A 27,112-nucleotide genomic window follows, 5' to 3' on the forward strand; every position below is an offset into this window, starting at 1 on the left:
TGAGGTGCTGAGAAGAAGGTATATCCTTTTGTTTTAGGATAAAAAGTTCTATAGACATCTGTTAAATCTACCTGCTTCATAACTTCTGTTAGTCTCACCATGTCTTTGTTTAGTTTCTGTTTCCATGATCTGTCCATTGCAGAGAGTGGGGTATTGAAATCTCCTACACTGTGCGGTGCAATGTGTGCTTTGAGCTTTAATAAAGTTTCTTGTATGAATGTAGATGCCTTTCCATTTGGAGCATACAGGTTTAGAATCGACAGTTCCTCTTGGTAGATCATACCTTTGATGAATATGAAGTGTGTCCCTCCTTATCTTTTTTGATCACTTTAGGATGAAAGTCGATTTTATTCAATATTAGAATGGCTACTCCAGCTTTTTTCTTGGGACCTTTGGCTTGGAGAATTGTTTTCCATTCTTGTATTCTAAGGTAGTGTCTGTCTTTGTCACTCAGGTGGGTTTCCTGTATGCAAGAAAATGTTGGGTCCTATTTACGTACCTACTCTTATAGTCTATGTCTTTTCATTGGGGAATTGAGTCCATTGATATTAATAGATATTAAGGAAAGGTAATTGTTGCTTCCTGTTATTTTTGTTGTTAGAGTTGGAAATCTGTTCATGTGGCTATCTTCTTTTAATTTTGTTGGAAAATTACTTTTTTGCTTTTTCAGGGATGTAGTTTCCCTCCTTGTGTTGGAGTTTTCCATTTATTACCCTTAGAAAGGCTGGATTTGTGGAAATATATTGTGTAAATTTGGTTTTGTCATGGAATACCTTGGTTTCTCCATCTATGGTAATTGAGAGTTTTGCTGGGTATAGTAGCCTGTGTTGGCATTTGTGTTCTCTTAAGGTCTGTATGACATCAACCCAGGATCTTCTGGCTTTTATAGTGTCTGGCGAGAAGTCTGGTGTAATTCTGATAGGCCTGCCTTTATATGTTACTTGACCTTTTTTCCTCACTGCTTTTAATATTATTTCTTTGTTTTGTGCATTTGGTGGTTTGACTATTATGTGGCGGGAGGAATTTCTTTTCTGGTCCAGTCTATTTGGAGTTCTAATAGGCTTCTTGTGTGTTCATGGGCATCTCTTTCTTTAGGTTAGGGAAGTGTTCTATAATTTTGTTGAAGACATTTACTGGCCCTTTAAGTTGGAGGTCTTCATTTTCTTCTATACCTATTATCCTTAGGTTTGGTCTTCTCATTGTGTCCTGGATTTCTTTCGATGTTTTGGGTTAGGAACTTTTTGCATTTTGTGTTTTCTTTGACAGTTGTGTCAATGTTTTCTATGGTATCTTCTGAATCTGAGATTCTCTATCTCTTGTATTCTGTTGGCATCTATGGTTCTTGACTTCTTTCCTAGGATTTCTATCTCCAGAGTTGTCTCTCTTTGTGATTCCTTAACTGTTTCTAATGGAAATTTTTAGGTCCTGGATGGTTTTGTTCAGTTACTTCACCTGTTTGGTTGTCTTTCCTGTAGTTCTTTAAGGGATTTTTGTGTTTCCTCTTTAAGGGCTTCTACCTGCTTACTTGTGTTCCCCTGTAATTCTTTAAGGGATTTTTGTGTTTCTTCTTTAAGGGCTTGAACCTTTTTACCTGTGTTCTCTTGTATTTCTTTAAGGGAGTTTTTCATGTTCATCTTAAATTCCTCTATCACCATCATGAGATATGATTTTAGATCCAAATCTTGCTTTTCTGGTATTTTGGGATATCCAGGACTTGCTGTGGTGGGAGTACTGGGTTGTGATGATGCCAAATAGTTTTGGTTTCTGTTGGTAAGATTCTTGTGTTTGCCTTTCGCCATCTGTTGATCTCTGGTGTTAGATGCTCTTGCTGTCTCTGGCTGGAGCTTGTCCCTCCTGTGGGTCTGTAAGCCTGTGCCAGCACTTCTGGGAGATCAGCTCTCCTCAGGTAAGACCTGTGTGCAGTGGGCTGTGGATCAGTTGTTCCTCCTGAGTCCTGGGGTCAGAACAAACCGTGGAGACAGGCTCTCCACTTGCAGGGAAGGGGTAGAGAGAGCTGTGGAACTGCAGTACCTCCTCCTAGGTAAAGAGGGAGGTAGAAAGGATCCTGGGCTGGCTGCTCTGCCACTTCTGAGGCCTGTGCCTCCTGGCTAGTCCCCCCTTAGATGGTCACTGGAGAGAAAATGGAGATCTCACCTGAGTCTCTGGGTTGGAGCACTCCCTGAAGGCAAGCTCTCTGCTTGTGGGGATGAGACAGAGAGGGCTGTGGATCTGCTGTACCTCCTCCTAGGTAAAGAGGGAGGTAGAAATGATCCTGAGCCACCTGCCCTGCTACTTCTGAGGCCTGTACCTCCTGGCTGGTCCAGCCTTAGAAGGTCACTCCTCCTGAGTCTCTGGGTTGGAGCACTCCCGGAAGGCAAGCTCTCTGCTTGTGGGGAAGGGGCAAGGAGGGCAGTGGATCTGCAGTCTGAACTCCATTTTTATTTCCATTTCTAAGACTTATTTTACTGATACCACATAAGTCACTACTTTCACCAAGTTTGCCTTTGACCTCTTTCTAATTGCCCCTGGAAAGTGTTATTGATGGCGTTTATAAAGGTCTTGGTTTTTCATTAAGAATAATCACGATTGAGAGAAAAAGCCCTGTTTTTTTTTTTTTTTTCCTGGCACACAGACTATTGGTCTATTTACTCTCTCATCTAAGCTTAGAAAATGGTAAAAATAACCTAGGAACCTCTTTCCTGGGTAGAGGAGGGAAAGACTCAGACACCAACGGGCAGGCATGCCTAGAATGCTCAAGAAACAGACCCACTTTGGGACTCTTTGGGAAGTACTGGCAACAGATGAGTTCACAGACCAGCCACAGTTTTGCCTTTTACTTTGTGTTACACTAAAAGAAGTTAATAGAGGTTTTCGAAAGAGGAATAAAATATGACTCACAGCTCAAGAGAATACTCTGGCTGTTTTGTCAAAGAACAACTACAGTAGACAAAAGGAGATACCATGGTGGCCATTGCAAAAGTCCAGGTGTAGGTTAAGGTGGAGTTGCCAAGATTTGGCAATGATGTCACACGGATGATAGCAGAGAGAACTGAAGAATAGCTCTGAAATAAGTATAAATAATAGAATTTTTATTTTAAGAATGAAAGACCTAAAGGAAAAAGAGTCTTGTGTGGGAGAAATTAGGGTTTCAGTTTAATAATAGCATAGTTAAGGTTTTGCCCCTAAAAGTATCTAAAAGTGGCAGCTAAGAGGAAAAGTCTAGAGTTTGTGTCGTATTCTACAAAGGTACAGTATACACAGTATGCAAAGTCAAGAAATGGATGAGAAACTACCTACTGATAGAGTAGACGGTCCAGGCACAAGGCCTGAAATAATAGAGTGAGGAGATGAGGATCATCCACTTAAGAGAGAAGGAACAACCATGGAGAAACTACAGATCTGGAAGGAGAACATCCCATCACCAAATCCTAGGATACATGTGGTAAAACATGTTACCACTGAAACTAACAGCACTGAATTTTAGAGATGGGTATTAAATTCTAAATAGGTCAAGAGAAACTATGGCAAAAGGTTTGAAAAACTGCTATAATAAGAGGAGCTGGAGAACAGGAGTAAGAATCAGGAATATTTTTCTGATATTCAAGGATAAATATAATATCATTATGTTTATTCTGTTGTGATAGGTTGGAGTTGTTGAATTTCTGGATAGACAACCTTGGAGCCTCATTTAGATGGCTCTATACTGGGCAGGAAGGCATCCCAATCCTCCTTCTTATTTACTTATTTGCATTCATAGTTCCTGGCTTATAACTCCCATAGTCCTTGTTTTTTCCTAAGTGATTAAAACAGTAAGGTTAATGTTATTTGGCCTTTTGTACTTGGCTCCTGAAGCAGCTTTGGAACAGCTTCAGAGTAATACAGATGAAAGGCTGGATTCCAATACTGGGGCACTAGAAATCTCAGAAAACAGAACCAAGTGTCTCTGTCATCTGTCTGTCGGTATCTCCTTCCTTCTCTTATTCCTCTTATGTCCTGGTCTCATTCACATTCACTCTATTCATCTATTACACATAGGAACAGATAAGGAATGTATGTCTCTTCCTAAGCAGGCAACAGAAGCTAGAGTTATACTGCAACCCTCCCCTACCTTTTCTATTAGAACTGGTCATCACTTTGACCCTGTCTGATAACATCGTATTTCAGTTGAAGGCTTTCTCACACCTGGGAGGAAGGAGTGCTTCACAGAGAGGGAAGGGAGGCAGACAGCACAGAAATTCAGCTAAGCTATAGGACACTCAGCTGGTGTCTGCTGTAGGCTTACATTTCTGGATCATCAGACATGTTCTGGGTTGTGACTATGTAGTCAGGGAGCTTGCTTTCCAGTTTCCTTTTGGAGCTATGAAGTATGGAAGGATCTAGAAATGGGATAATGATGGAGATGGAACAATTGCTGGGACAAAGACAATAGAAGAGAAAGGATCAGATATAGCTCACAGGTCAAAGGCTGGTATTACACAGAAAATAATTTATTAACCATGCTAAGAGGAGCAAGGGCGCAGAGAACTTAGGAGGTATAGTGTAGAAAGGGATTTTTAATGACATTTATAATCAGAGTTGGTCTGACTCAGTAACTCTGTATGTGAAAATATTACTCTTCAGGAAATAATAATATTTAAGGAAAAAATAATATGCTGAAATCCTTCTGATTTAAAGTAAAAACTGAGGCCAGCAAGATGGCTCTGTAGATACTCCCTGCAGAGGCTGAACCTGAGTTTAACCCCAATAGCCCACACAGTAAAAGAGAAGAATTGACTTTGGCATGCTATCCTCCAAATACATGCTATGAAATGCATAGCCACACACACATAAGCATCCCACATGTTCACGGGGATGCACATTTGTGCATGTATGCACACACATACAAAGTATACAATAATTTTTGAAAATAAGTGCAAAAAACCTAAAGCCATGTGTGGTGCAAAGCCCGTTATTACACTTTTGTGAGGCCAAGGCAGGGTGATTTAGAGCTTGAGGTGAACCCAGGGTACAGAGTCAGTTCTAGGCTATCCTTATTAATGATTCTCATTCTCTCTCTCACGCATTCACTCTCTCTCTCAGAATAAAGAGATGGAGGGATTAAGAGTTGATGGGGAAAACAGAAAAGCTGATTTAAGTACCATAAAATAAAAAAAATTATTACCTATTAAAAATTTCAGCATAGAGTATACTCAAGAAAAAGGTGGGTTTTTTTTTTCTTGTTCTCCTATATAGCCCAGATGACCCTGATTTTGAGATCATCCTACCTCACTCAGTCACATGCTGGGATCATAGGAGAGAAAGATGGTTAAAGTTATAGCAAGTAGCAGTTTCATAAAAACAACTATTTTCTTACTGGTATACAACTTGAAACACTGAATTAAATATGTAATATAGTTTAAGATTGTTCTATTTATTTCATATTATAGTTTCAGAAGAATATACCTCCATTTAAAGAGAGGCATTTTAGTTAACATTGTAAAATATTCAATTTTAACAGCAATCAAAATAATATGATATAATTTTTCTCTTATAAAATTTGTCTCACTTTTAATATTTACATGGAAAGAAAGAGTAAGAAGCAGGCTTCCTCATATAGACCTGATATACTGAAACTGAATGGCCTCTCTGAATAGAAAATTTACAGTATAAATGAAACATACACTAATTATCCCAGAAATTCCTTTGTTGATTTTGTGCATGGTTTTGTGCACTGGGTATTCAGATGCTGATTACTGTGCCCAGAGATCTGTTTGTAGTCCAGACACTGGCATTGTCAAGCATCTCCTGTCTCAATGTTTCGTAAAAAACCGTTCTCCATCGCTTCCGAGCTGATAAGCCTATAGCTGGGAGGAGAGTTAAGGTGAGAATTCAGAGGTCAGCATGAGGGAGTTGCCATGGGGCAGTCACCATCAGAATGGAATGAAGAACAAGGCCAGGGTGAGACCAAGATGGCAAGCACTGCCATGTGGCTGGAAAGTAGGCCAAGTCAGCTCAGCTGGAGTAGCTGAGAACTAGCCTAGGTTCGTGCCTGAAGCTCTCAACAAATACCAGCTCTCTGTGTGATTATTCCAACCAAAGGAGAGTGTAGAAAAGCCCTTGGACTTTTATGCTGTTAGGAATTCTTTTCATGTAAGAGAAAATCTTGTTTCTATATAAAATGTTAAAAAATTTATAAACTTGTTCGCTATAAAACTGCATGCAGTAATTAATAAATGAATACACTCTTAAAAGTCTAACAGGCAAGCATACTTACTAAAATGTTTGCAATGTAGTAAATGTTGCTACAGAAGGAAGGCTCAGCACATGTGAAATTGTTCTCATATGGTTTTAAAAGGAGAAAACAGTGGGTGTGTGCATTATTTGCATTTCTATTAAGGAAAAAATGTCTGTGCCTAGAAAAAACATTTTTAAGTGCTTCTAACAGCTGTTTCTTGAGAGTAATTAGTGACAGAATCATTTTTCTACCTTTCTGTACTTTAATTCTCCTCAGTGAATATGTCTTATTCTCTAACTAACCTAAAGGCAGCATTGTGAAGGCGAGGCTCTCACAGCATTACAGCTTCAATGTGAAGTATCCACACACACTCCAGGGAGGCTCCAGCTATGAAGCTGGCAGAACTGCCTCTGTAGGAGGCTGGTCCCTCAGGAGGGTGCACGGCTGTAGGAGGAGGTTCCTGGGAGTGTTTTGAAGATGATAGCACTCCCTGTTTCCTCCCTTTCTCTGCTTCTTCTGCGCCTTCTAGTGAGAAGTGGCTCTGTCACCATGAGCTTCTGTCCAAAAGCATGACACCTAAGGACCACATGCTGGATCTTCTAAAACTGACAGCCACATACATCTTTCCTCCATTTTAAGTCAGGAAAATGTGTTTTTCCTTGCCGTGCTATAGAGTTCAGGCTGAATTTGAGCTCATCCCACCTCAGAAGGCCTCTTGCTGGGATCATTAAGTGTGGAACACTACACTTAGGGAGAAAAATGGTTAGCGTTACAGCAAAGAGCAGTTTACGTCAGATATTTAGCCATAAAAACAAGAAACTAACTAATGTAGATATCCTTTAAAAATTAACATCCTTGGGCTAAATTTGAGGATTCTCTTACAGTGAAGAGGTATGGATAATACCAGGCTTAAGAGAGCAGGATCAGACATTTCCATAAGGAAGAGAGGGAGGAGTCAGATAGAAGGTGCCTGGCAGCAGCACTGTCAAGGGGATCTCCCAACAGGAAAAGGTAGTGCAGCCATGTCTGGGACATTTAAAAAAGATTACCACAGTTAAGTCACAAATCTGATGATCAGAAACCCTCTATGAACTGCACTTTCAGTAAACTCAGAGCAAATGTCACAGAACCATACACTAAAATCAGGCCAACAAAATACTTCTAGTTTGAGAAGTTACTAAGTAAGAACTCAGTGAAGGTGAAACCTGGTTGGATCCAGAGTCTAGAGAGGAATATAGACTCAGATTCCAACCAGCAACAATCACAACAAAACCAATGAACCCAAGATTAACTTCCATGACTCAACCCTACAAAGGACAGCTCTGAGGTGTGGCAGGCATTCTCAAATGTGCTCTTAACACACCGCCCAGAGGTGTGACCGGCATCTGTGAACTGACCTGTGAATAAAGCATTCATCATTTGCCAGAGTCAGAAATGCAATCTTTAGAAAGAAGGGGTGTGACAGGCAGCTGGGATTCCAGGAAGGAAAACTGAGGTATGAAACTAAAAGCACTGGACAGGCTACCCTGCATCCCCATGCTACACCCCCATCAGTGGACAGGCTATACTACATCCCTATGCTACACCCCCATCAGTAGTCAGGCTACACTACATCCCCATGCTATCTATACCCAAGTCAGTGGATAGGCTACACTACATCCCCATGATACACCCCAATCAGTTGACAGGCTACACTATAACCAAGGGGAGGTGAAACACCAAGATATTCTAAAGAAATATGAATTTAAGGCTCATGCCATAGGAGGAAATGAATGTTTAGTACTACAAATCTGGCCAATAACCCATGACTGGGGAACTTACAGACCCCAAGGATAAGGCTATTACTGTTAACTATACTGTTAGTTTAGTGGACTAAATGGCATCTTCCTTCTAAATTTATGCCTCTATATCCATAGGTTGGTGCAGCCCTCAGACTTCACCAGGGAAGTTTCCTGGGGGCTGAGACTCATGATTGTTCAGTGTGTAGAAAATAAGTGTCTGTGGAGTACTTGGTCATAAATGGGACATCTGTATCACACCCTCTACCTGCAAGGTTCAGGGACCTCAGGTAAGAGGGTAGAAAGACTGAAAGACGAACAAGACTGGGAAGGACCCAAGCACAATAGTGTCTCCTGAATATGAGAGGACTACTGCGTTCATGAACTCACAGCAGCTGTAGTTGCCTGTATAGTCTCAAGCCCGTCAACATTTGAGCCCTCAGGCCTAGCTGACTGTTGTTGGGCAAAGACAGGTCAATGTTTAAGGACATGGACTCTGATAAGAAGATCACGATCCAGTAGATGGCTCTACATTTTTGAGTATATGGATACCACAGAGTGGACTCAGTGGGTTATTAGACAACTAAAGAGGATAGGACGTTCAAAAGGGAGAAAGTAGGGGATGAATGTAGGAGTTAAGGGGAAGGCTGAAGTGACTAATCAAAATGCATTATATTCATGAACAGAATTCTGAACTGATAAGAATACTATAGTAAAAATAAAGAGATCATAGAATAAAAAAGAAAAAGGAGAAGAGGTAACAATGAATGCTAGGAAGGATGTAAATAAAAGAGAAGCTGATACACTTTTGGTAGAAATGTAAAATAGTTCAGATGAATAAAAGCCAGTACAAAGGTTTCTCAAAAAAACCAAGGCTAGATTTAGCCTATGAACAAGATATGGTCCCTGGGCTTTCAAACAGATTCCAAGTCTGAGTATCACAGAGACACTTGCACTAAATTTACAAAGTACTTAGCTAAGTTCTGGAACCAACCTAGGTACCCTCTAACAGTAGACAGTACGAAGAACACGTGGTACACATACTTAACTGAACTGTTTTTCAGACATAAAGAAGAACAGAGTCATATCTTCAGGAAAACTGATATAACTGGAGATAATCATATTAAGTGAATTAAGCCATCCTGGGAGAGATGAATATGGTAGTTCCTAGATGTTTTAATGCTATGTAAAATCATGTATGTATGTGACATAAAGAAGGAGTGAAACTGTCTAGGAAACACAGGGACAAGGAGTGAAGGAGTGGGAAAAAAGAGGGGATGTGGTGAAAAAATGTATTAACATATAGTATTTAGTTATATGAAAAAGTTAAAGAACATTAGGAACTTCACAGATTTTTAAAAAATGTCTACCAAGTCAATGAGGCAATTCCAATTCCAGTTTGAGTGTGGATTCTTAGTAACAGTCAGCATGGCTTAAACATTTCTAAAGTGAAACCTCTATGGTCAGAATTACTAACTGGCTCCTGACTAGATTTTTGCTTCTCAATTTAGTATCTACCCTTTATATAAGATATAAGACTCTTTAGTATTTTATGAATAAGCTACATTTTGCCTATTTGGGGTGAGGGTGATAACAGCTGCTGATTATTTGATGTATAGCTATTTCCTTGGAATTGAAACATGTCCTGGAATCTTCCAGGAGGGAGGCTTATAAAATCTCAGCAAGCTAATTAAAGTTACAAGACTCTAGAAGCTCAGAAATTCCTCTATTCATAGTCTTTCCCTGGAGCTCAGTCCAAGCTGTGCAGTGTGCTCAAGGATGATTTTTCCTGAGCCATTACCACAGCAATGAGGCCTTTTCAGTGACCCAGCTGCCTTATACCTAGCTCCTTCCTGTAAATAGCCCTCACCCATGCTCATGGTACTGACACCAAGGAAGTCTGTGCTGCACCAGAGTACTCTGAGGTGGAATAATTGCTCTGGTCTGCCATCACCGGCCCCTGAAAAATTACAAATATTTTAACTTGAAATCTCTTACTAGCTGGTGGTTTGCTTAGACTCAGGGACTGCACTTTTCATTCAGAAGCTTCTAATGTTTTACATACCCACACACCCTGGCATTTAAGAAAATGTCTTTTTAAGCTAGGCATAGTGGCACACGCCTTTAATGCCAGCACTCAGGAGGCAGAGGCAGGTGGATGTCTAAGAGTTAGAGGGCAGCCTGGTCTACATAGTGAGTTCCAAAAGAGACAGGGCTAGAGCGAGAACTTGTAGTCTCAAAAAGAAAGGAAGGAAGGAAGGAAGGAAGGAGGGAAGGAAGGAAGGAAAGAAGAAAGAAAGAAATAAAGAGAGAGAGAAAATATCTCTTCTAGATTAGATTTGCAACACATTCATTAAATATTTATGTACCTTTATTACAAGTATATATAATTTACAGAGTACCTTATAACTTTGGTCTGACTACACTGTTTAAGCATAATAGGTTTTCACACTATTTGTAAGATTATTTTTCAAGGAAACAAAAAAATCTACAGACTTCACTTAATCAATTTTCAATCAACTTATAAGAAATCCAGAGTTCTTACACAATGTTACACATACTAGTAGTGGGGTTAATTGCTAGACAATTTTTTTCATAAATGTAAAGGTTAAGGGTCAGTAAACTTGCAACTGAATTTACCTAAAATAACTGAAATTTTACACCACAAGTGATAGGGAAATTTATTTCTACTATAGTTCTGAAGTTTCGGTGGGTTATTTCAGAGCAGGGATAGTCGCTATTCTTTTACAATTACTATAATAATATAGATATTTTTATTTGAGCTACACACTGAGATTAAGATAAACATTTTGTGTTTTCAATGCAATTAGAAGTTGCACTCGCTAATAATCTCTGAATGTCTCCCCCCAATATATGTGTGTGTGTGTGTGTGTGTGTGTGTGTGTGTGTGTGTGTGTGTGTGTGTACATGCACTGAGGTCAACTTTGGGTGTCTTTCTCGATGGCTCTCCACCTTAGTTTTTGAGACTAGGTCTCTCTCTTGAATCTGCAGCTCACTAGTTCAGCTGGACTGCCCTGCCATGAGTTCAGGAGAGCCACCTGCCTTTAAGTGCCCAGGTTACAAACCCATTCCACCATGGCTATCTTCTACATGAGTTTTACTGATACTAAGTTAGAAATTCATGTTTGCAAAGCAAGCACTTTATTCACTAAGCCAAATCCTAGTTCTGACTAATAATTTCTGGTAAGAAATGAATGTTGCATACAAAGTTTAAATCTGATAAAACTTGTTCAAAACATTAAACTATAATTAAGATTTCCACAACTTTTCAAAATGGCAAATACCTTTGTTCAAACTTCAAATATGGTGTATAGTCTATCACAGCAGGGAAGGTGCCATCCAATCCTTCTCCCTTCAGGCAGAAGCTAAGAAAGCAGAAAAACACTCATATTAGTTCATAAATCGAAGAGTTAAAACTGCATAGGAATTTTTTCAAAATTTGTTACTTGTTACATATAAGTACCTTAAATGTTCAATTTTCAATACCATAGACAAACATTATTCAAGTTAGTATATTATTACATAAATGTTTATTGTTTCATAAAGCAAAAATAAAATTTACTGAGAAATAGATGTTTTAATCACTGTGAGACACCATGACCACAGCAACTCTTACCAATAAAAAAGCATTTAATTGGGGCTTGCTTACAGTTGCAGGGGCTTAGTCCATTATCATTATGGTAGGGGCATGGTGGCAGGGAGGTGTGCTGCTCAAGTAGTGAAGCTACATCCTCATGCATAAGCACAGGAGCAAAGAGAGAGAGAGAGAGAGAGACAGAGAGAGAGAGAGAGAGAGAGAGAGAGAGAGAAAGAGTCAGAGAGACAGAGAGACAGAGAGAGACAGAGAGACAGAGGGAGAGAGAGAGAGACAGACGGAGAGACAGACGGAGAGACAGACGGAGAGACAGAGAGAGAGAGAGAGAGAGAGAGAGAGAGAGAGAAAGAAAGAAAGAGAGAGAAAGAGAGAGAGAGAGAGACAAAGATAGATACACTGGGCATGGTATGGGATTTTGAAACTTCAAAACACACCCCCTCCAACAAGGCCACACCTATTACAACAAAGCTCCACCTCCTAATCCTAGCAATCCTTTCAAACAGCTCTATTCCCTGGTGACTAAGAATTCAAATACATGAGCCTATGGGGACTCTTATTTTTCAAACCACTACACAATTTATACTACATTTTTCTATTTGGCCATATGTTGACTTTTATTGTACATTCAAAATATCACCAGAGAATGTTCAAAAGATTTTGTCTTCCATGTTCAAATACACATTCTCAGGTGATACTGTATAGTCCCTAGAAAGGTCTGATTAATTAGTAAACAAAAATTTTCTAAACTATCTAAATAAGTGAAAAGACTTGGAACTTAGATTTCTAAGTGGTGCTGAAAAATCTTCTAATCTCTAATTATCTTCTTCTGAGATCATAAGACCAAGGAAATGATAAAGCAACTTGCCCAAAGGTACTCTGTAATACTCACAATGCCAATAAAGGAAATCTAAATCTCTTAACCCCCTAATCCTGTAATCTCTACTTGTGTATAACACATACAAAAACATAAAAAGGTAATTGGTTTATGATTACTATTGCTAAAAATTTGGGTGTAGTGATACATACATTATCCCAGTTTTAAACAAAACTTTTTGTCTTAAAACAACCAAAACATCAACAACAAAAAATCAAATCCTCCAAAAATATAAATGTAGAAAAACCTACAAAAATACTTTAGAGAAGTAGAAGTCACCTATAAACTCCACCCTTCTAATTTTGTTCCAAAGTTTGACTGCCTAAAATATTCCTTTTAACATACTTATACAAAGAGCATGCATTTGCTTTTCTAGGCTTAAATAAGAACAAAGTTAAAGTGGCATCACTTTATATGAGTTTTCCTTCATTTTCACAACTACTACTAACATATATTAAGGTATTTGCTTTCTCACTCATCACACCATGTCAGTGAACAATAACCAGTGAGATGCCTCTGCAGGCAAAGACACTTGCTGCAAAAGCTTGGTGACTGTAGGCAGAAGGAAAGAAGCAAGCCATAAAGGTTCCCTGACGTCTGTGCACTGCATGCACACACACACACACACACACACACACACACACACACACACACACTCACACACACTCATGCACACACACACACCACACACACACACCACACACACGCACACACACACACACACACGCATGCTGTGGTTTAAACATAAGTGTGTTCCCCTTCCAATGGCATTGTCTGAGATGGTTATGGAATCTTTAAAGGGTGGAGGCTTGATGGAGGAAGCTGTCAGTGAGGGAGGGCTTTGCACTTTTGTAGCTTAGCCCCACTTGATGTTCTCACTCTGCTTTCTGAGTGGGGATGTGATGTGATCTGCTAGCCACCATCTCTATCTTCCCTACTTGCTATGTCTTCCCTGTTATAATGGATTCTAGCACTCTGAAACTACAAATCAAAAACAAAAACAAAAAAACCACCTTCCCCCAAATTGTTTATGTCAGGGAATTTTATCAAGCAACACAGAAGAGGCCAATGCATAAATAGTAGCAGAAATGAGTCATTATTGTGGTAAACCAGACCATGTAGTTTTAGGCCTTTATTATATAGAAGGAATGTATAAAATTTTAGAAATTTGGGCTGGAAAGCCATTAAATGTTGTAAGCAGAGCTTAATAGGGCATTTTGGTGGAACCTTAGAAGACCGCAATATTATCTGGCAATAGCAAGCCAAGAGAAACTGAGGTTTCAGAAAAAAAACAAAGATTCTAACATGATGTATTACTTTGGCAGAGAATCTGCATTTGACTCATATTATAAGAACTTACATGAGACCAAATTTAAAGGTATTGAATTAATTTCCTTGACAGAAGAAATTTCAAGAAAGTACAGCGTTTAGTGAAGTGGCATTGTTGATTGAGCTTATTCAGTTCTACAAGGAAAAGGAACACATGGTGCTGAAGCAGGGAAATGTGCAGTTTGGAGAGGAAAGGAGCATTGGGAAGTTTAAGGTTCCAGTCAAGACTAAAAAAGATCAATTGCTAGAGATATTAGCCATTAAGGAGAAGCCTTCTGCTCACCAGAGTGACAGGAAATAAAACCTGAGGGCAAGATCCCACATACCAAAGGCTCTGACTTTTTGTTTTGTTTTGTTTGTTTTGTTTTTGTTTTTTGAGACAGGGTTTCTCTGTGTAGCCTTGGCTGTCCTGGAACTCACTCTGTAGACTCTGACTTTTGAAAGGAGACTGACAGATTTCCTGCTCTTGGAAAGCAACCCTACAGGGACTTTTTAAAAAACAGTTTTAGCATACAGAATCTGCTACAACTAGGACCTCGGAGGCCAGGCTCCACCCCAAGCTGGAAGCAGAATTTAGCATTGGGTCTCTGGTGATGGCATAACAGATACTGAGGGGATTCAAGACTCTTTTCCCAAGAATTCAGAAAGCTGCTGATGGCAAGCAATGTGTGATAGTGTGACAGGCTGGAGTCCCTAGAAAGAGCCCCTAGGAGCCCATTGCCTGAAGCTGTGAAGGTAAAGGCAAGGTTATAGTGCAGACTCTAAGATGCTGGATATATCAGGGCCATGAAATAAACTTTGAGGAAAGCTGCAGACCAGGAGTGAAAACAGTCCAAGAGAGTGCATATATTGTAGGCTACAACGTATTTGGAGGTATGGACCCATACAGCCTTTGAAACTAAAGCCACAGACACTGGACATAAAGCTACAGGATTTGATACTTGCCTGCTGAAGTTCTTACTTCAGTCTAATCTCAATATGCTCGCATTCTTCCCTTTTATTTATTTTAAACTCCAGATTTTATTCCCCTCCTGGTCCATCTTCATACCTCATCCCATACCTATTCCCTGCCACCCTGTCTCCATGTGGATGTCCCCACCCCCACCCCACCAGACTTCTAAACTCCCTAGGGCCTCCAGTCTCTTGAGGGTTGGATGCATCTTCTTTGACTAAACCCAGACCCAGCAGTCCTCTGCTGTATTTGTATTGGGGCCTCATATCAGCTGTTGTACGCTGCCTGGTTGGTGGTCCAGTATCTGAGAGATCTCAGGGTTTCAGGTTAGTTGGGATTGCTGGTCCTCCTACAGGGTCACCCTCTTCCAGCTTTCCCCTAATTCAACCACAAGGGTCAGCAGCTTCTGTCCATTGGTTGGGTATAAATATCTACACCTGACTCTTTCAGCTGCTTGTTGGGTCTTTCGGAGGGCAGTCATGCTAGGTACCTTTCTGTGAGTGCTCCATAGCCTCTATAATAGTGTCAGGCCTTGGGGCCTCCTCTTGAGCTGGATCCCACTTTGAGCCTGTCCCTGGACCTTCTTTTCCTCAAGCTCCTCTCCATTTCCATCCCTGAAGTTCTTTCAGACAGGAACAATTATGTCAGAGGTTTGACTGTGGGATGACAACCCTATCTCTCACTTGATGCACTATCTTTCTGCTGGAGGAGGGCTCTACAAGTTCCCTGTCCCCAATACAGGGCATTTCATCTAAGATCCCTCTCTTTGAGTCCCGAGAGTCTCTCACCTCCCAGGTCTCTGGAACATTTTGTAGGGTGCCCCCCCCAACCTCCTACCTCCTGAGTTTCCATTCTTTCTGCTGCCCTCAAGGATTTCAGTCCTTTCCCCCTACCCAAAACCCAATCATGTTTTCCTCTCTGCCCCCTACCATCTGCTTTCCCTCTCAGGGCCCTCCCTTCCCCCTTGTTGTTGCTTTATTCTTCCTCCTCTTCCCGTTTAGAATGGAAATGTATCATTGCATGTTAGAAGCATGTAATTTATTTCTTTATTTAACAGTGGTTCACAGTCAAAAGCCTGTCTTAAGACAGAGAAGACTTCAACCTTGAGACTTCTGAATACTGCTGGAACTGTTAAAGACTGTGGGAACTTTAAAAGTTAGACTATATGACTTTGTACCATAAAATGGCCATGAGTGGCCAAATATGTAATTTTGTGGTCTGAATGTAAAATAAAATTTTTAAAAGAGGAAAATAAGTCAAGCACATAAAACACGGACTTAAAGGACTAAGATGATAGGGCACCCTATATAACGAGCTAGCATCACTACTTGATCACAACTACTGTCTTCAGGCTAGCAAGATCATTCAGTGAGTAAAAGTGCCTGCTTCCAATCCCAGTGACCTGAATTCAATCCTCAGGACCTGCATAGCAAAAGAAGAAACCAGAATCCTTCAAGTATTTCTCTGATATCTGCACTCATACTGTGGTACTTGTGTGTCCACATACATATACACACATAACAAATAAATAAACACCATAGAAGGCTTAAAGAGACAACCTTCAGACTTTATGATATCCATCCTCAAACTAAGCTAATACTAGCTCATTAAATCACAAATGTGGGAAATCCAGACCTAGGATTTTTGAAGAGAATGTGAGTTACTAGAAAAAGGTAACCTCCTTTAAAATTACAGAATCTAAAGTCAAATGATTATTAAAGCCAAAGCCTGAAAGTCATATTGGTCTTCTTTTGTTACTATTGTTGGATTTTTCAAATGATTCTATTTATAAAAATTCTTCCTTCATTTTTGTTTTTGAGTTGTCTTACAACTTTTTACTTTTAATATAACATATAATTTGAGATGAATTGAATAAAATATTATGTTTTCAGAATCTATAAACATTTTTAGCACTTGTTATAGGTCTGACACTGATTCATCTTGTTGAGAATAAAGAAAAATTAACAATATGTTATATTTTAAATTAATATTAATAATTCAAGAAGTGTACATAAGATATCCTCCCAGAATTTTCCCCATCTAGACATGGGAAAAGGAGAATTTTGCTTACTTTAAGTTTGCTTGAAATCTATTTCTTTACATTTTAAAGTGGTAGCTAAAAATACTAAGAGAAATTTCCCTTCCTGCCAACAGAGTCCTGCTGCTTGATGAGTACAGTTTGCCTACTCTTTCCTTTCAGTCATCCTAAGAGAGTAGTCCCATTAAGTCTGAAAGCAACAGAAATTAAATATTAAAGTTCGACTATGCTATACTTAGAAAAGAGTACTCATGAGTAGGAACTATTACGATAATCGGTTAGTTGACCAGTGAGTACCTGAAGTCAATAGCATTGAGTCCAAGCAGCATGCCAGCAAGCATATTTGCTTCTTCACCCAAGACAATGGCTCCATCTTCATAAAACCTCCTGAGAAATGTAATGAGTGAATACATGAGTATGAAAAAAATCCAAGACTTGACCTATAGAAATCACAGCCATATGAAGAGCTTAAATTCACTCGACTCATATTTTAAAAATTGAGTACTGTGGTTTTAAAAATATTTATACCCCAAAATAAAAATAATCAAAACCATCCAAACTCGTCATCCTACATAAAATCATTACTCCTTATTTTTTTAAATACTCTCTGGAAAAGTATCTAAATTAATAATCTCAATGGACCTTTGATGTCCAGAAATTTCCATAATAAAGGCTATTATAAATACCAAGCAAGAGGTGGCCAACTTAGGCTCCATTTTAAGAGTTTGCTTTCAGAACTGTGAGGCATTTGTTCGTTATGTACAGAAAGAAGAATTTTTGTCTTTCTGCAATGCTAAGAGTTACTGACCAAGTTTACAACTTGGAACATATAATTTATGTTCACATTAATACTATGATAGTGGAGCAGACAGTTATGAAGATGCCTGTATACGGGTAGAGAAACCACCCATTCTCTAACAACATGTGAACACAAATGTGCCTCTGCTGCTCACTAAAGCAGCCTGTTCTGGTTAATGCTCATTTAAAGTTACTTTTGGAAATATTCAAACATTTATCAGCTATTAAAGGTTAAAATCATTTGCTGAATTTCACATTCATGAGCTACTTAAGTAGGCAACCCAGTTCTCTAAATTATTTCTACTAAATCATGCAGCTTCTTGTAAAAAAAAAATTAAAGAAAATTTAGTCATGTTATAGTTCACAAGGAAGTTTTGACTAATAAAAAGTATGAAGAGGAAATGAGAGCCACCTCATTTACTCTCTGACATGTGTATAAGTACAAACATACCAAGGGGGTGCTAGCCTGGAATAAACATTTAAAAAGACCTTTCGTATTAAGTAGTTCGAGCCCATATTTCCCACTTCACTCTTCTCCCCCATCTCCACTTTGGTGAGATGGAACCCATATATGACACTGTTAAAGTTGCGGGAGATTAGATACGTCATAGGCCTATCTTACACCTTCTGAAAATTGCTTTTAAATTTATGTGATTTACATAAAAGGAGAAAAAGTAAAACTTCTAGTATGATAAAGATTAGTAAAAATAGTGTTTTTTTCTATAAATTCCATAAAAGTGTTCCAGAAAAGAGACATTTAGATAAAAAATATGGATTTTGTTCCCACTCCAGTCTAGTTTTTTTTTTTTTTTTAAATCAGGGTATATTACAGACTTGTAGAGGAACTATACTAATGTTTCTTTTCTCATAGTTGAAAGAAAAAATACTAAAATCTGGAAAACAATTCCTAAAAGATCAAATGTTTTAGCAAACTGTAGCTATATAATGTATTGTGTGTCTCATTTGCTATGTACTAGCTACAAAAACCATTTGTGAGATATATCAAAGGAATAATGTAGATGCCTTACAAATGATAGGGTCCAAATAAGCCAAATGCTTTTATGGTTTAATAACCATAAAATAAATTCACTATAAAAGTGGCTGGTTACTCCTGTAACATTTGTGCTACCACTGTACCAGTATATCTTGCAGGAAGGTCTCTGTTACAGGTCACAGGGTTTGAAACTGGGTAGAATTTATTACTTTTCTCCTCTAGTAGTATGTAAAGTACCTTCCAACACCATAAATATTTATCAGTAGTAGCTTCTAGTTGGACACCAACTCAATTTCTCCACATTCAATAACGTATGTAAGTTGTTATCTTCAGCAATAGGGTCTTGACATCAGGTTATGACTTGGTTTTTCCTGAGCAACCCCTCTTATTTCCCCTTCTGCATACTGTTCTGATAAGACTTTGTGAAAACTAGTGTCTACATATATGGTGTCCACATACCTTCTGTTTCATCCATCTCTTTTTATTTTAACCATTGCATGTAAAAAATGTTTTCCTTAATTTCTCTTATAGCTATCATTTTGTACAAAGCAGGCCAATGAAGGCCTAGCCATCAGGCATGCTTCTACAAGCTGGGCTGCAGGTCAGGCTTGGGTCCCCAGCTGACTATCTCTTTTGTGTCCTGCTACTCTTTACTACCGGCTCTTACTCTCTACCACCTTCTTTTCAGTGGTTCCAGATAATTAAATTCTATAGAACATTAATAAATAATAATTATACTATAAGAATTATAATAACTAACTTACTCAGAAAAGAATTCTAATTCTCTGATTTTGAGAATCACCCAATTGTCCTTTATTTTCTTATGAGAAATATTATTTTTAAAGACTTGCTCTTTTATTTTATGTGTATGAATGTTTTGTTAGATGTATGTATGTGGACCACTTGTATGCCTTAGATCCTTGGAGGCCAGAAGAAAGCATCAGATCCTGTGGAACTAGAGTTACAGATGGGTATGAGCTGCCTTGAAGGTGCTGGGTACTGAATCCGAAACCTCTGGAAGAGCAACCAGTGCTCTTAACCACTGAACCATTTCTCCATCCCTTTTAAAAATAACCATCTTAAGCCTACAAATTACAGTTTAATAATCTACTTGTTCCCTAGTGTCAACACTGTATTAAGGGCTGCTGAAGAATATCAAAACAAAACAAAACAAAACAAAAAACATTAACTGATTTTAAAGAGCTATTTATCTGAGTCTAAGGATCTCTTATATTTACATATAATATAATTTAGTTTAATAAGATGGTAGAAATTAGTTCTACTAAATAGTAAATGAGCCAACATTTTAAGCTAATGATTTTTTAAAGACAATAAGTGAAATACTTGCTAGATGTTAAATAATTTATTCCAGCCAAACCATAATCCAAGTGTAACACTGCACTATCCTGTCAATATACTGCAACAGTGAGTGGAGAGGACACATTCAAGAGGAAGACTCCTCAAGAGTCAACTTTTCATTACTGTTTCTGTGTGAGGAAAATTTCAGAAAATGTACGTCTAAGGCTGACATACTTATATATTGAATTCAACTAATCTGAAGAAATCTTACATTTGCCACTTAGTTGAAAACATTATTCATTTATACATTAAAGGGGTAGAAGGAAATTAATATGCATTCTTAATAAAACTTAAATCATCACTTTCCGAGATTTCAAGAGATCATAAAATTTCAACCACTCAATACTGTCTCATAGAAGGACTGGAGAAGAGAAGCTGGCTAAAGATGCTTAGTAGAAAAGCAGAGCATAAGTAAGCATACAATAATAATTTTAAAAAAACACTCCTTTTTTAACAGTATTTTTTGTTCTAAAGAAAATGTTTTTTTGAGACCACTAACAAAAATGGTACACTGAATTCCAAGAAGATAAATATTTAAAGTACTGAAGTAAAAATACATAAAATTCCACACAAATAAAAGAGTATATTATTGGGTACTGCTCAATATTTTCCATTTCAAGCAATTTTTTCATATTATTGTTATCTCATTTTTATTAGGTGCATTCCTACCAATTGTTTCTTTTGGTTAAAAATGTGCTAATGACTAGCAATGTGAGGTATCCTTATAGTTTTTATTGATTACATACAAATTAGCTCTCTTATAATGCCATCCAACTGTTCATTCTGAAAGCCTCTTTTACGGCCTTTCAGTTGGTAAACAACAAATAACCTGTGGGTGGGCTTGGAATATCCCAGCATAATATCATGCTTCAAGTCATCTTGTTGTAAAGATCTTAAGTTTTACTCTGAAAGCACATTGTTAAAATATGAGGAAACTTACAAGCTGAAGAAATTTTGTTATGGACATTTTTCTTTTGTTTCCAGTTTAATTTGTACATAGAAATTAGACGGAATGCATGAGAGAAAGTCTTCCCATGTGGTAGACAAAATAGCATAAATAAGCATTATATTATGCTTAGAGTTAAAATGAATGTGAAATGGATACAATATAAATCTCCAAAGATCTTAAGAATGTGAGATTCACTGATTACTTTACCAATGACTATATAACAAATCCTTCCATGTGACAAAAACTATGTTGCTTACTGCATTTATAATGGCAAAAAGAAAGGAAGAAACAAACAAAGAAAGAAACTAGATAGTTCCTTCTCTCTGCAGCATAACATCTCAGTAAGTTGATAGGCCATAATATATATATATATATAAAAGGCAATTACGGATGGTGGTAAATACTGCAAAGTAGGTAAATAGTTTCTTGAGGGAGAGAAAGATGAGATCTTAATTTTGGAGTCATTAAAAACTGGTATACTTGTGCTTAATCTGAACCCTTGATCTACATGAGTCTAACCACAGGTTTTGTAGGGTGTGAGACATTTACAAAAATAGTGAACAAAATGTCTTGAGCATAGGGCATAATTATAACTATTTCATTCAAGTTGTTTTCTTTAATTTTTCAACTACAACTACTACATATTATTCTCCAAAGAAGTTAAACAATTCATTATAGGCCCCTCCACCCCCCTGCCAGACAGCAGTAAAACCAGGAAAGGTTTCAAGAAATATAACTGAAACATGCTGCCTAAGGCAATAAGCAGTCATTTACATATTTTATGGAAAAATTGACAAGATCTCCAACTTTCAAGGTAGGTCAGCAGGTATATGGCTCTTGGTGGGGACAAACTAAAAGCTCATTTTGGAGGCTAACAGGCACAAATGTAGTCTGGAAATAAAGAAAGTCTAGATTACTCTAAAAGTCTTAGGGGGTAAAGAGAGAGATTCCAAATAAATTTAAGATAGAACCAACAAGGCTTGCTAATGCTCAGGGAATGAAAGAAATTGAGTATGAATTTTATACTCTCAACTTGTTTAACTATGAATACACAGTGAAATCATTTGATGAGGGTGAACAGTGTTATGGGAGGGAAGAACACATATTTGAACTATTTATCTGGAGATTCAAATGTGGTCTCAGTATTTTATAGACAATATTTAAAGTCAAGAGAAGGAATAAAATTCTAGAAAAAGAAAAACCAGGAATAGAGAAAAAAGAAAAGATAATAAAAGATTGAGTTAAGAGAATAGTGAAATTTAGGACTTTTGAAGAAAGTTAAGACAGAAAAGAGCAATTACAGAGAGTTTAGCTTATTGCACAAAACATATATATTTCAACACAGGACCCTATACATTACAATTTAAATAAATTTGTTCAGTAAAAAGAATGCTAGAATACAAAGCTCTATCACTTCATAATGTTTTCAGAATTCATATAAACCAATTTTTCTTATCCACATGTTTTCAATAAATTTTTACCCCTTTAAAAGCAATTAGTGTACTGATTTACAAACTAACCTACTTAAAGTACATTTATAATATAGTGTAGTTATTACAAATTAACCCATGTAAAATACATTTACAATATAGTTTACTTGGTTCTACAATTATCAGCTCCATTTTTATGACAGATTTTCATACCTCACCTCAGGAAATAATAAACCTGTATTATTACTTTTTTCTGTGCTATGACCAAGTACCTGAGAGGCAACTTAAGAGAAGACAGGTTTCTTTGGCCTTATGATTTAGTGATCTAGTCCATCGCTGTGGAGAAGGCATGGTGGCAGGAATGTGAGGAGGTTGGTCATATGGCATCCACATTCAGGAAGCAGAGAGGTATGGAGCCTGGTGTACTGCTAGCTGTCCTTATTCAGTCCAGGGCTCACAGAACAGTGCTACCCACATGTAGCAATGTATCTATGCTCTCAGTTAAAATTTTCTGAAAACATCCTCAAAGACACATTTAGAAGTATGTTGCCATGGTAACTACAAAACTAGTGAACTTGACAATGAAGATCAACTATCACAGTAAGCTGTCTTAGTCTGCTTACAGCTGCTGTTATGAACACCAAGACAAAAGCAGCATCGAGAGGAAAGGCTTTATTTGGCTTACAACTTGACAAAAACCTAGACAGCACAGCATCTGTTATCAGTTACATATCATTTCCTTCCATCTCCTCTGCCAAGGACTCTCCCAATCCCAGTCTGTAGATCACTAACCTTATTCTCACTCCTATGTACTTATTTAGCTATCCTGGACATTTCAATCACTGAACTTACATACTATCTGGCCTTCTGTAAAGGGCTTCTTTGGCTTTGCATGTCACCAAGGTTTATCTTTGGCTCTGCATGCTGCCAGCATGTAATGTTGGCACTCCTCCAATCATTTTTATGGGTGAGTGAGAGGATACATCTTTTCTCTTTATGCGATGGGGATTTGGGTTGTTTTCTTTTGGGGTTATTATGAATAATGTTGCTATAAATAGATGGACATTCTATAACTATGCAATTTTATATACATGCATTGATATATAGGTATGACAAACATCCACACATTCTAGGTGCCATATTATAGATCTTATGATAATTTTGCATTAAAAATTTTTCAGTAACTGCAGACTGTTTTCGAAGTGGCTATGGTATTTTACTTTTCAAAACAAGCAATGCATTGGGGATCCAAAATTTCCCAGTTTTAATCAACATTTGCTTTCATGTAATCTTTTGTATATACACATCTCACTTCATAAGAAATAGTATTTCATAATGTTCCTGATTTGTATTTCTTGGTAGCTAATGATGCTGAGCTTTTCATTTATTACTTTCTTACTGCTACAGCTAATATCTAATAAGAAGCAATTAAATAGAGAAGGTGCTTAATTTGACTCACATTTGAGGGTATAACCCATCATGGAGGGAAAGGCATGGTAGAGTCCAGTACAGTGGGAACCTAAGGCTGTCCTCATGTTTTAGCAGACCCAGAAACACAAAAGGGGGACTACTCAGCTGGATTTCTCCTCTTTTTATTCAGCTTGGGACAGCACAGATGGCATGCTGTCACCTACATTCATAATGGATCATCTCTCCATGGTTAAATTTGTCTGGAAACCCCATCTTAAAGATATACCCAGAGGTCCAAATTCTGTCAAGCTATCAATGAAAATTAACCATCAAGGCTTTACTTTGCTATTTATGAACAATATACCTCTGTCAGAGAAAAGTTTGCTCATTCTTATTAGCAAATGGAAAAATTCTCTTTCTCTATATTCTATATACATGTTCTTTATCATATATGTGATTTTTAATTTTTTTCCTATTCTGTGTTCTTGTTTACTTTCTTAATGGTGTCTTTTGAAGGATAAAGTTATAAATATTGATGTCCAACTTATCTGTTTTTCTTTTGATCTTTATACATAGGATATCATGTCAAGGAAATATCAAAGAGCTACATCTATGGTCTCTTTCAATAATTTTGTATTTAAATTGGATCTACTTGGTGTTTTTGTATAAGTCATGAGGTAGGACAATTCAAAAGCAAGTTTTAATAATGTTTTCTTTTTCATCTTAATACAGAAGCTTTCCTCATCTATGAAGAGCATCCCAACATACACCCACTGAATGTCTGAAACTGTAACGAATATCAAGATCTAGACATACAGTCAATATATACATTCAGTTTCCAATTTTTGACCTAAAGGTACTGAGAAAACAGTGGTCATTCAACAGTAATTGTGCTTCAGACTAGCGTTCTTATCTTCCCCACAGTAGGAGCAGGACAATGGCAGTGAGCTGTCGCTCCCAGTTAATCATTCCATCACATGGTTTACCATATATAAAAACAGACGTGCTGTTGTACTTGCCCAACCACGGGCTTGCATAAAAGTTTTCAGAATATTAAATTGTAATAGGCTAAGCTCTGATGTCTGCAGCTGGTGTACTAAATGTGGCTTGGCTTACAATGTTTTCAACACACTGTGAGATTCTCCAGACATAAGCCTATCACAAACTCATGCTATACTATGCTTCCCTATATATTCATACTATGATAAAGTTTAATATAAACAAGTCACATGAAGAAATTGACAGTAACAACTGACTAAAGCAGGTATTAGCAACTACCTGTAACAACAGTTGTATAAAATGCATGAATTACTTCTGGAATTTCCTAGTCAATAAGTAACAGAAATCATAGAAAGCAAATTCATAGATATCAAAGGATAATTTAAATGTAAACATTTAACATGTTTACAGATTCTAAAACTCTTGGTTCTTACAAGATTTAGCAACTTATTACTATTCTAGCTACTTTTCTAAAATTGAGAGCTCCATGTTAAGTGATAGTTAAGGAATTTAAAAGTTATACTTTATTCTCTCCTTTATATATATGAAAATACTCTAAAAACTGACATGTCTTTATGATATATCATTTTAAATTAAATACTGAAGCAGCTAAATTTACATTTTCATAAAGCTAATTTTATCTATCTATTACTGCCAATATTTATTACTTAAAACATTCATCAAAATATTTTCAATATTGTTTCACATGTATAAAATTTGGCTTAATGTTTCTAGTTAATTCTTAGTCTGTGGATTACACTTAGAACAAACCAATTCAGTTTTAAGTTCACTTTTCATTTGAGATTTTCTCCAAAATGCTATCAAAGTATTTTTGTACCTTAAAAAAAATATCTTAGGTTGTACTCTATCACTTCCCAATTCAGGCTGTCTCCAGTTAACACCCAAATTCCTGAATCGCAAAGCATTCAAAGTTTTTATTCTTTTTTTTTTTTTCAGTTGCTCCTCAAACACTTTTTACTTCAGCAAAACGTTCTTCTTTAATACTTTGAAGGCAGTTATGTACTCCAAGAATTTGTACTTTGGTTCCCCACCCTTCCTCCATCCTTCCTCCATCCTTGGATACTCACAGATTAGTGCTTCAAAGCTGCCTGCCTTAGCTCCTCCCCTTGACCTGGGGTAAACACGCTGTCACTATTTTAAAAACTATCATTTCTCTTTGTCTGTGAAGTCAGACAGAACAAGAAGAAATCCACTTGATTCAGATACTCTCAAGATTCGTAAAGGATTAATTTCTCCTTCTGTAAGCACTTGTGTCTAGAAGCATTCAGATAAAAGGTAATGTATGACTATTTTCTCCAGGACTATTCTTTTATTTTACAAATTTGCTCTTCCAAATGTGTTTGTTTAGCAAGGGATTTACATTCGAATTACTTATAATTAAAGAGTTATTTGAATTTATTTCAGTAAAAATAACAAAATTAAGTAGTTAAAAATGTTCTGGGTCTTCACATTTGTTAGTCACAATCTAAGAAGAAAATTCTGAAATACTGTTGTGCTCACTTTCCTTCTTGTGAATTATGAAGCTTCTGTCTTCACATTTAAGCACCTTTGTTAGGGCAGATATGTTTAGGTATACATAGATACATGCATGCATGTAATATGAACTAAGCCACGCTTGTGTTTTAAACAGAGTTTATATAGTATTACAAGACCTTATATTTCAGAAACTCTTGTGTTTAGAACTGAATCATTTCCTTTTTCATCAGGGTATGGCTAGATGTAAGACAAAGCTAAAATGCTTCCTTTTAATTTTTAAACTATTGTTCCAAGAACAATCTATTCAAAAATTATATCTATCACACCCAATTGATTCAACTAAAACACAGGACTAATAATTTGAGAGACATTTCTGTAAAAAAGATGAAATATATAAGCTATTATATAAGCTTATATATATATACATATATATATAATTATATGTATAGTTTAGTTTTAATTTAGTTTATTTTTGGCTGGGAATACTAGATTCTGATACTGTAGTTTTACTTACAAAGCCTCTGTACTCTCAATATTTCTTCTTATAATTAAGTTTGTCTCTCTGTGGTGGTAAATTTCATTTTATCAGATTTATTTTAAAGGTCTAAGAGTTTATCATCTCACTATCCATCTTTAGATATTTGCCAAGAGTATCAAGTTGCTAAAAATCTCAATAAATACATATAATACATATTATATTTATCTTATTAAAACACTTTTGTAGTTAAAAGTCTTTTCCTGATCATATTTATTATCATAATATTTTTTGTATCTGTCAAATTAAAAGTTAACTGTTTTATTTATTATCTACATAGTTGAAAAATTCTCAGTAAATACCTGTACCAGCTAGCTGGCTAAAAGAATGTGCTAACCCA

General features: G+C 37.1%; 2 protein-coding genes across 3 annotated transcripts in view; one reads left to right on the forward strand and one right to left on the reverse strand.

Annotated features, from left to right (window-relative positions):
- Rundc3b (RUN domain containing 3B) overlaps positions 1-27,112 on the reverse strand; it is a 122,207-nt gene that overhangs the window by 38,646 nt on the left and 56,449 nt on the right. For both annotated transcript variants that reach the window (XM_031379999.1, XM_031379998.1), the window contains exons 5-6: positions 17,099-17,188; positions 11,298-11,378 (exon numbers count right to left, since the gene is read on the reverse strand). In XM_031379999.1, coding sequence (XP_031235859.1) covers positions 11,298-11,378; positions 17,099-17,188 — 171 coding nt within the window. The remainder of the gene's footprint in view (positions 1-11,297; positions 11,379-17,098; positions 17,189-27,112) is intronic.
- The window catches only part of LOC116097616 (ATP-dependent translocase ABCB1), a 180,388-nt gene continuing 179,200 nt past the window's right edge, over positions 25,925-27,112 (forward strand). The window contains exon 1 of the mRNA XM_031380285.1: positions 25,925-26,036. The gene's annotated coding sequence lies outside the window, so the exon portion shown is untranslated. The remainder of the gene's footprint in view (positions 26,037-27,112) is intronic.

Source organism: Mastomys coucha, unplaced genomic scaffold (genome assembly GCF_008632895.1).
Source record: "Mastomys coucha isolate ucsf_1 unplaced genomic scaffold, UCSF_Mcou_1 pScaffold19, whole genome shotgun sequence".
Lineage (NCBI taxonomy): Eukaryota > Metazoa > Chordata > Mammalia > Rodentia > Muridae > Mastomys > Mastomys coucha.